At 42.7% G+C, this 10,197-nt stretch overlaps 1 protein-coding gene across 1 annotated transcript in view; it reads right to left on the bottom strand.

The window, feature by feature from the left end:
- Positions 1-5,498: 5,498 nt before the first annotated feature.
- Positions 5,499-10,197, bottom strand: part of NFIA (nuclear factor I/A) — a gene marked incomplete at both ends in the record, with an annotated part of 87,309 nt that continues 82,610 nt past the window's right edge. Inside the window, one exon of the mRNA XM_008944779.1 lies at positions 5,499-5,590. Within this exon, the coding sequence (XP_008943027.1) occupies positions 5,499-5,590 (92 nt within the window). The remainder of the gene's footprint in view (positions 5,591-10,197) is intronic.

Genomic DNA, 10,197 nt, shown 5'->3' with positions numbered 1-10,197 from the left:
GGCAGAAGAGGACGGGCAGCTCGTGGCACTCATTAAATAAAGCGCATTGACGCGGGCCACACGCGAGCCTGGCGGCTCCGCTCCCCTTTCTGAGGGTCCAAAGGGCAGAGCACTGTGGCTGGGGTTGAGCAAGAAGCAAAACTGGAAAATCCTCGTGAAGTGAGGCACACGTTTGGTTTGTCAAAAGAAAAATGTGTGCACTGGTTTCTTTCTTCCATAGGGTGGCAATGGAACCTGGGCACAAAACAGCTACGCAGTTTCAGCTGCAGGAGCGCTAGCTCGGGAGGAGCTGCATCAGCTTCCTATTCAAGGTGCTGACTTGGATCTATGAATCCTACACACTTCTGGGCTTTGCTACCTGTGAGAGCATTCCCCTGCCTGCCCCCTGCCCAAGCCACCCCCAGCCACAGCGAGGGGCTCCTCCAATACGAGGGTCTAGGCAGCAGTAACTGGCTGTTATCACAGGAGCATCTACTCTGGAATTTGCCTCCCTCCCTCCCTAGTCTGACAGAGCTCACATCTGCTAACCTACAGGACACAGCATAAAGCTCTTTTTTCTTTCTTTTTTTTTTTTATTTTTTTCTGTATGCCCTTTGTTTTAAAGTGCTGCCAGTGAAAAACTGCACATTGCAGTTTGCTTTCTAAAAGGATTGTGGGGAAGTAAAACAGTCTTTCCCTTCCCTCTCGAAAAGAAAGCGATTGTACACTTAGGTTTGTCTATGCACCTGAGGCATAAGGTGGATTTTTAGAGATTAAAAAAAAAGCCTAAAAGAAGCAGCTACCAAGATACTACTGTCTAACTCAGGAAAGGCAGAGAACAGGAGCAGATCTAAAGAAGTTAGCAATTTCCTCATAGTACGAACGTTTTGCTGAACTTCAGTAATTTCCCCCCCTAACTGACTATAGTGCAGCACTGCTCTTGTAGATGTGTTTCACAGCGTGCAATTTTGTCCCTGGTAGCAAGGGCATGGCTCTGCTTCTGAGCTAGCTGGTTTTTGTATTTGTCATTTTGATGCCTTGTTTGACTTTTGGGGTTTTTCTTAGACTTTATTGCGGTGTGCTAAGAGAGTTGTGGGCCTTTTGTTTCACTTGTTTTGTGTCAGGAAGGATGAGCTCTATCTGGAGCACTGTTGTAGCTGGGTGACTCTAGGGCCAAACCAGGGACAATGTGAAAAGAGAAGAGCTTGGCTTACTGTCCATGGTCTGACTGTATGGAACTTTGGGGTTGTGCAGAATCAGAAGCAGGAAGAGCTTCTGTTCCAGAAAACAGTTTTATTTTTTCCTAGAGAAAGGTAAGGGAATAAAGATCTGGTTTGGTGCTTAACTAAGGTTTAAAAATGAACTGAGACAGATCTGATATAAAGCACATTTAGGACAGAAAGGGATTTCTCCTGAAACAGCTGGACAAGAAGGTGCATGACATACATGGTACACTTTCTCTCATAAGCAGAGAAGAAAACTGTGGAGCTTCCCAGAGGTGGTAAAGCAGCTGATCCTTGGCCTTGGGGGGGCAGTTTCTGTTCTGTGCATCCTCATAACCCTCCTGTAACCTTATAGCACATGGGCTGCTGGTAGGTAGGGGGGATGAGACGGAGAAGGCACGTGTTGCTCAGGAGCCCTTTTTAGCATGCAAAGTACAATTTCCAGGAAGGTGCAGGGTAAGTAGGTGGCAAACAGGACTCAGCCTAGCAAATGGTGTTTAGTGTGCAGTGGAGCTGCAGCACGCTGAAGGCAGCACACTGATCCCTAAAGGAATTTTGCACTCTAGAGCAAAGTGAGGGCATCAGAGATCAGCAAACACCGTCTGGAGCAGGGAGTGACCATGCAAACTCCAGCCACAAAGAGGTTCCTAGCTTAGTGTTACCAGCTGCACGTCCTCTGAGCACACAGCCTGCGTTTCACAATTACTTCTATTGCTTGCTTAGGAGAAAAAAACCCACTAACTAAAACTCACAAGCCTTTATTAGTGTTGTTGCTACTGATAGGCTAGTCCCTAATTAATGTGATGGTGCTTTCCCATTCCTCTACCACTCTCTTTATTACAAGTCCTTGGCAATATGAGAGACCTATCTATTACTTAGTCATGAGGGATCTAGACCAGCTTGCTTTTGAAACTGAAGACCATGTACCCCAGGCATACTGTATTTCTGATTTGCATATGGAAAAGGCAGTTAAAAAGCTGATGCCCCCATATTGCTTGCGAGTCAAGTAGCAAAAGTAAATGATTTATCAAGCAAAGGTTACAACACCTGTGGCTTTTTGTCAACATATAGATAGGATGCCAAGTCAAGTGTTTCTTCTAATAGTTCAAACAGAAATTTAGATTCAAATAACCCCCCAGATAGGACAATTATGCAGTGAGCTGCTGGAGTGGTAGAGTGATGGATGGGGTAAGCACAGGCAGTGCGTGAGAAAACAAACCAACTGAAAAGTTTTGAAGCTGCTGAAACCACACAAAGCCAACAGCCCTTTTGGGGCTTTTGTTACTGAATCAGAACTACTGAGTTAAATGGGTTTACTTCCTGGTCTCTTCTGTCATGGAGTTGTGATCCAGCTACAACCTTATTTGACTCAGTGAGACAACCTTTTTCAAAATTAAATATCATACAAATTCTATGAAATTCCTTTAGGGGATTACGTTTGAAGCAATGTGACATAAATGAGAACATGCTGCTAATGGAAACGTCTATGGCTAATTTTTATAATGCCCATTAAGAAAGGCATGTATGGGGTTTGGTTGTTTAAAAACAGCCCAGGACAGAATGATCCTTGCTCAAACCCAGCCATGATGTTGTACATTTGTCTGTGAATTTATTCCAATGTTCTGTGCATGTCCATGTATGGGAAATGTGACTTCTGCTGAACGGTGCTGTCACATCCCTGTGCACAGACTCACTTTTGCAGAATTTTAAGACTAATAACGATGGTGTGTGATTAGTGCCTGTAGTCAAATGGGCCACCAATTGGCAGAGACAATCAGAGCCACAAAAAAGCTGATCCCAATGTTTTCTTATAGCTTGTAGATGGCCTGTAATTTTTAAAAAGCAGATGTTTAGATACAGTCTTCATTTCTATTTTGTTGTTCCAGCAGTAAAGGGTTGCTTAACCCTTCTATTTTAGCTCAGCTTTCAGAAGCTCTGAGTGTTCACTGCTTCCTCCTGTCTAAGGGAGCTGTGTGGCCTGGCAGTTAGTGGTCCTCAGGACCCATATCTTAGGCTGACTCTGAAGGTACTACAAAAATCCTGATGGAAAGCAGCCACCCCAGCTGCTTTTAATAACACAGTCCTATGTGTTTTTATATTTTCATTTTGAAAATAGCCTAAGTGATCATCCTATACACTAATGCCCTGCAAAAAAGAGTCCAAAAGCACGCCTTTGTTTAGAGGATCATCAAGTAAATCCCAAATCATTGCAGTTAGCATTTTTACCTCACTTCTCTGATTTAAACCACTGTGAACTTCAGAGTTGTTTCATGAATAAGTAGTGAGTTATGCTGATAAATTATATATTTAGTATCAAGTGGGTTGTGGTGGTGTAATGATGTATGGAAGCACGGAGATGCAGCTGGAGTCAGAGACTGGAAGTCAGTCTCCTTACCCACTGCAGCAGGTTTGACTTTAATTGAAAGCAGTGCTTGAGTATTGTTTTTCACCGTGCAGCATTGTTAGTCACTATACTGCATTACATAGAAGCACTTAAAGTAAGTCTAGAGCACTTTAAAATGATTTAAGTCATAAATAAGGAGGATAAAAGTTTACAGTCAACGAACTTATCTGGGAAACCTAGGCTGCAGGATGCAAGTAAGTTTAAAATATTTTGGAGACTTAATACTGTTGTGTCTTGTTACATAATCAATTTACCAACTAGTAGTTTTTCAAGTCTTCTGGAAAAGGTAAGTAGCATTCTCCAAAGGGTTTCAAGTTTCCTGAGCTATGAAGAAAAAGACCAAATGCTTAAGGACTTTAACAGTGTACCTTAACATTCCTGTCTCCCAATTTCTGTGTGTTTCTGTGTGTTCCAGTTGTTTCCAAAAGGACTGGAGAAACACAATTCAAATGTGAAGGCACGTGAAAACTTGTCACATACATGAACCAAATAAAGGAAGAGGCCTGACAAGTGGGGTGCAGGCTGCATTTTGTTCAGGAATGAAAAAAAAAATCAGAACCTGATGGGTTAAACCCCTGCTCTGCATTGCTGGTGTACTTTCTGTGACCCTATTTAATGCAGAGAAGGTTTAAGATTCGATGTAGTTTAACCTGTGCTGTCGACAGAGCTATAAACTAAAGCCCCGAACAAATTGTACACAAAGAACAGATAGCAAGAAAACACATCGTGTTCACAGGCATCTGTTTGCAGCCCTGTAACCCAAAATTCTTTGGTAGGGAGGGACTTGTGTTACATCGACAGCGTAGGTGCTGAAGCCATCACGAGGAGCCTGTCTCCATGCATGTCCTGGACTGTGGCATGTGACAGCCATCAATCTGGACACTAATTATTCAGATGCATGTGAACGATTTGAAGGAACTTACAAGAGCTGAGAGCAACACTCTCCAATTTACTAGTTATTTGAGTTACTACTTTTTAGTCATTGCAACCAGCTCAAGACAAGATTACAAATATCTCTTGCAGTTCGACCTTTAAAAGGATTGTAACGTAGTCAAAAAATCACTTAAAACTATGAACTACAGTTGTCCTAAAGCACCAGTTCTGCTTACTTTTTTATACCTTCTCCCCCATGATAACGTGATATCAAGCACAGACTTAATTTTTTCAACATCTGGCTCAAATTAGCTGCTAACAAAACTGCCAACAACTATTTTCTTAATCGACCCTGGGAATTTGATACAGCTTGGAAAAAGCACATTTAAACCTCGTCCTTCTCCTAAAGAAACACAAATGTTTACTTGAGCTTCTGATTTGACCATAGCAGGGCTATGAATTCAGTTAACCCAGCTTTATAGGCCTGCCTCAACTGGACTTTTTTCTCTTTGTGTAAGGAAACAGATGTGCTCACAATTACAAAATCTCCTGCTTGCTCAAAGCCCACCATGCAAATGGCCAACCAGGAATTCGGGTCTATTTTCTTTGCATGGAAGGCACTGGAGCAGTCTCCAGTCGTAGCTGGTGGAGGACTAAGGTGCATTGTTACCTGACGGGTCTCTCTGTGCAGCTTTTGCCTATGCAATTAAACTCACTGCCTAAGGAGCAGGTTGGAGCAAAAAGCTTTGAAAACCCAGTCTTAGAGGAAAAAAAAACCTGTGCACTGGAAGCCAACATCTAAGAAAGCAAGAGAGATCTTTCCAGTTACGAAAGCAGCATTATTACTACACAAGCCCAAAAAAACACAACAGACAAACAAACTGCAAGTGACATTTCACTGTAGTTACTGAGACCATGTGGGTGAAGTGACAGCAGCAGTGCAGCTGGCTCCGTGGGGACACGTTAGAGGACACTGAAGAAGAGGCTGCAGGCATACAGAGAAGTTGAAAGCGGCCCACCTGAGTCTGTTGAGGGATATTTACAAAGCTTGGATCCCGTGGTCCAACACTGACGAATCGGTTTGCGGGGGAGGTGCTGGGTGTCGAGTAGGCTGTGAAGGGAAGGGACACATGCGTTGAGGAAGCGGCACTAGATTGCACACGAACAACACCAAAACACACTGTCTCAGAGCCACCTAAGCAGATGTTTAACATAGAAATGTGCAAACGTTTTAGAGAGCGAGAGTTTGGTTGGAGACACTGGAAAGGTTTGGTCTGAATGGTGGGGGTTATCGACACGGAGGGGACTGGGCTGCTCCTTGCCAGGCAGGACGGCAACAACGAGAGCTCAGGGAGAAGTGTGCTGGGGTCAACTGTGCTGCTCTCCAACCCCGAGGAGAACCACTGCAGGCCCTTCCACGCTGGGATGGCACCAGAGACTTCTGTAGGCATTGTCTGACTGATTTCACTCAAACGTGTGGTATTCCTGGTTTTAATGGAGTTTCGTATAGCTGTGAATTTACTGAAGAGCTTATTAACAGCATCAGACCCTCATTTCGTGCTAATCCAGCGTTTTCTCTCAATAGAAAGTTTTAGTTTTCATACTGCTGTGGTCTGCACTCTCTAAAATGTTCACTTGATGTGTTTGACAAACTAGGAAGATCCTTTCGGTAAAAAATTAATGGGTTGCAGTTTCTCTGGGGTGGTAAGTGCAATCAGTCTGAAGGCTGAAGCTGCCTTTAAAAACTGGAATGGCTCCCATAAATGTAAAGCTATTAAATGCAATGCAAGCCAAGAACCCAGATTACTTCCAAACTTGAAGTACTTTAATGATTTTATTGTTGCATTATATTCTCCACTGCAACTGTCCACAATGCCACGTACTTCCACATCCAAAAGCTTTCAATGCATTTGCAGTCTTCCTCTCATTTGAAAATCCCCCATGCAATCTTCTCCCTTGTCCGTTTTTCTGCATGTTCAGATCTAAATTCAAATAACCTAAATAGATGCCTTAATACAAACAGTGATTCTGTCTATTTTAAATATATTTATGGGAATGCATTCTGCTGAATAAAATCCCCAGACAATGTAACCATACAATGAAGAGACAAAAAAACAAAGTTAAAAGGAAAGTTACTTGCCAAATTCCAGTCAGGCTAAATATAATGTTTGGGCCTCAATGTTACAGAAAAATAAAGCGAGTTAAGAGTCGGGGAAGACACTGGGTTGTCCATGTAGTTGAAAGCCTATTGCCCTCCTGAAGGTAAAATCTTTGGTGAAGAGGCATTACATTGGAGGAGCCCTTGGATTAAGAATGTACTGGATCAGACCAATGCTCCACCTTATCCACTGTTCTCTCTCTTACAGAGGCCACAAGCAGATGCACAGGGAAGAGTCAAAACAAGCCACGTATTTACTTTCTCCTGTTCTTTCCTACCCCCCTGGTTATTTTCAGCTCAGGGACTCCCTGTATTGAATAGTCTGCAAGGGATTTCTCGCTGATGAATGCCCAGTCTGCCCTTGAACCCATGCACATGTTCTGCATCCCACAGAGGCCTTTGACGAGGAGTTCCCAAGCCTACGAGTGTGCAGAACCACATCCTTCCCTTCCCTCTCTACCCACGTCTCACAAACGTCTCGTGATATCTTCTATTTCTTACAATTATATCACACAGCTTCACATTCCCAAAGAGCTTTCTGCTGAAATCACACCAGGAACTGCAGATCTTCATTTCTCACTGATCTGAGGGGAGATAAGGCACTCCTAACTTCCAAGAAGGAACTCTTCCTAGTTGCTTCCAGCAAGGTGAGCTTTTCTCTCCTGAAATCTAACACTTTGCTAGCACTTGCAGAAATCATGCAAGGAACACCTTTCCTTCACAAAGACTTAAAGGAATATTTTAGTGCACTAATTCATCTTTCCAAGATGATTTTGATACTGCAGTGCAGCTTGCCTGCTAGAGTATGAACAGGTACATGGGGTGTTGTTCAGATCTGCAAATCAAGGAACAAATGCACTGAGTCAATTTGGTGAGATGTTCTCCTTGTCTTTTTACCATGCTAATTTGCATAATAATTCAAAGAAGCCACAAATTTGCAAAGGGTATATCTCTGTTTCTAGTGCCATGTATTACAATTTTTCTGTCCTGTTTGATGGTGAGGCTGTTTTGTTTAATTAACTACTGAAGTCGATGTTGTGCAAGACTAAAAATTCCTTCTGCAGTGGGGAAAATTAACTTAAAGCTCAAAAATCAAACATCTGTTGTTTGGTTCTTCTGGTCTACTTTTAAGAAAGCAGAATGAGCGGAGAGGCCATTTAGTCCCTTGGAACAGGTAAGTTCCCCTCAGAAAGGAAGGAACTCAAGATCTTGTTTACAGTTCCCTGTTGGCAGATACTTTTGCTGTGATATTTGGTAGAAAATCAAAGGGAAACCACCATAACACTGTCTTAAATGACTTCTCTGTTCAAACAAAAATCCTAAAGCATTTGAAAACTGTATAATATGCACAAAAGTCCCCTCAAACCTTGCTGGGTGAATTACTGTGTGTACCTTTCTTCTGTAAATGCTCCAAACTGGGTTTAAGTTGCTTTCTGAAAATACTCGGATGTCAGCTTGGTATTTCCTTAAGGTCATATAACTACATTGCTAAAGCCAAGAAGTAAAAAGTACCAAAATTCCATATATGCAGAGCAGGCTTTACAATGCTCTCTCCCAAGATGCTAGCCCCACTTTACTGTGACATGTCACGAGAAGTTTGTGGATTGTAAGGGAACATTTTGGCTCAGAATATTAAGTTAACGTGGAATACACATGAGCAGTGACTCCTGAAATTTGGTTCAGGAAAGGGAGCAGTACTGAGTGTGGTTTAGACTGTCACCAACACGGCTTCCAGCTGTATCTTACTGTCTGCATATAAATACTCATTTGACATGGAGGTGGGATTCCTGGAAGTCTTCCCACTTGTGATCCCTCTATTCTGTTCTGAGATTAGGACTGGGCAAACTGCTCTCACTGGTTCAAGCTGGGTCATATTACACTATAGTATACATAGGCTAAGCCTATGGTGGGGTCTACAAACTCCTTTTTAGGAAAGGGAAAAGCCAAAGCATGGAAAGGCAAAGAAGCCAGGTCTCTCAGGCAGATCCTCTCCTGATCTTTATCAGTTCTGCTCCATGGGAACTGCACAGGATCTACACTAGTTTACACTAGCTGATAGTCAGCCTGCTGGGCTTGAATAGAGACATCTTCCTGCCCAGCCTAGAATTTCTGCTACTGGAATTCACTAAGGACTGTTTGCAACATCATAGCCCATAGCCAAGGAAATGAATGTGATGCCACAAATTTGCTATGATGCTTCACTTCAGGAACAAGCAAAACGGGAGCTGGCAGAGAAAGAACATTTGCTCACACAGACAGCTTTGATACTTAGCCAAAATGGCAAGAAATTGTATGAAAGACAAGACAAACAAACACTTTTGGGAATGTCATGTATTTTAAAGTTGCCTGCAGTAGGAGAGTGTTAATTTAAAATATACTTTCCTGGAATAATTTCTACTAAGCATAGGAGTGTGTCATTTATCAGACAGTTCTGGTATAAAAGGATAAACTCTTGGTTGGTAAAGATGATCTGGGGGAGCGATAACCTAATGCACCACCAGGTCTCTCTTTTACAGACCAGGAGGACAGGTACCTGTGCTGATACAATGAGCTGGACTGTTTCACAAAGGACTAGGAGTCAGTTTAGCCATTGTGGAGTTGTAGCAAGAGAATTAACCCAAGGAATGTGGTGCAATACAGCAATCCTACTGCAATGCGTTCTGCAGCTGAGTATCTGAGAGGGAACTGCAAATTCTAGCAAATTGAATGATACAGTCATCACCCTCTTTTTTATGGATGGGGAAAGGAGCAAACAGAAAGCTAAAATGGCTTGCCCAGAGGGTGCTCAGTCAGTGCAGAGCAGAGAAAGGGAGAGAAATCCAATCTGATTATGAATCCAGTACTAGAGCCACAAGATCATTCTTCTCATCCTGACACAAATGCTGTTTAACATGAAAAATCCTTTCTGCAAAGGGACATTAGCCGATAACAATCTTGCCCAACAAGGGAAAATAGCTACATTTCTCCCCATGTATTGCTGTAAACCTTAGAAAATAACATTTAGTTTAAAAATACTCTAAAACCCACAGTGTACAGGATGGCAGTATCTTAGACTCTGCATTGGAATGAGGACCACAGATTCTAACACTCAAATTCCATTATGATAGTGCTAAAGTCCAACTGGCATGCGATGGAGGTGGTGTTTTCTTTGGGCAGTGAGATATTAAACCCAGAAACTGTCAAGTTCAAGAAAACATTGTGTAGGGTTTGTTCTGGGTTACCAACCAAGCAAAATTGAGAAGAGATCTGAGATAAGATAATTTTGGGACTACGTCTGATATCAAGGATGTGTTCTATTGGAAAGGCTTTTTACGGAGGAAAAATGAACCCTCCCAAACCTCATGAATCCCATTCCTATTGTATCATCTCCCTGGCTTTCCAAAGGGATAGGATTCGCAGCTGAAATTCTCAACTCCCAGAGTATGCCTGGCCACCCAGTAGCAGCAAATCCCCGGTGTGCATCTCCAGGGGCTCTTCCTTCCTTGGACACCACTAATGTTCATGTTTTGGTTAATGTCACAGCTGGAGAGTTTCACTATTGCTCTGAGAACCATTAACCA

This window comes from Merops nubicus, unplaced genomic scaffold (assembly GCF_000691845.1).
Source record: "Merops nubicus isolate BGI_N331 unplaced genomic scaffold, ASM69184v1 scaffold15217, whole genome shotgun sequence".
Taxonomy (NCBI): domain Eukaryota; kingdom Metazoa; phylum Chordata; class Aves; order Coraciiformes; family Meropidae; genus Merops; species Merops nubicus.
Note: the sequence above shows the minus strand (reverse complement) of the source record. Positions and strands in the feature narration are given on the sequence as shown.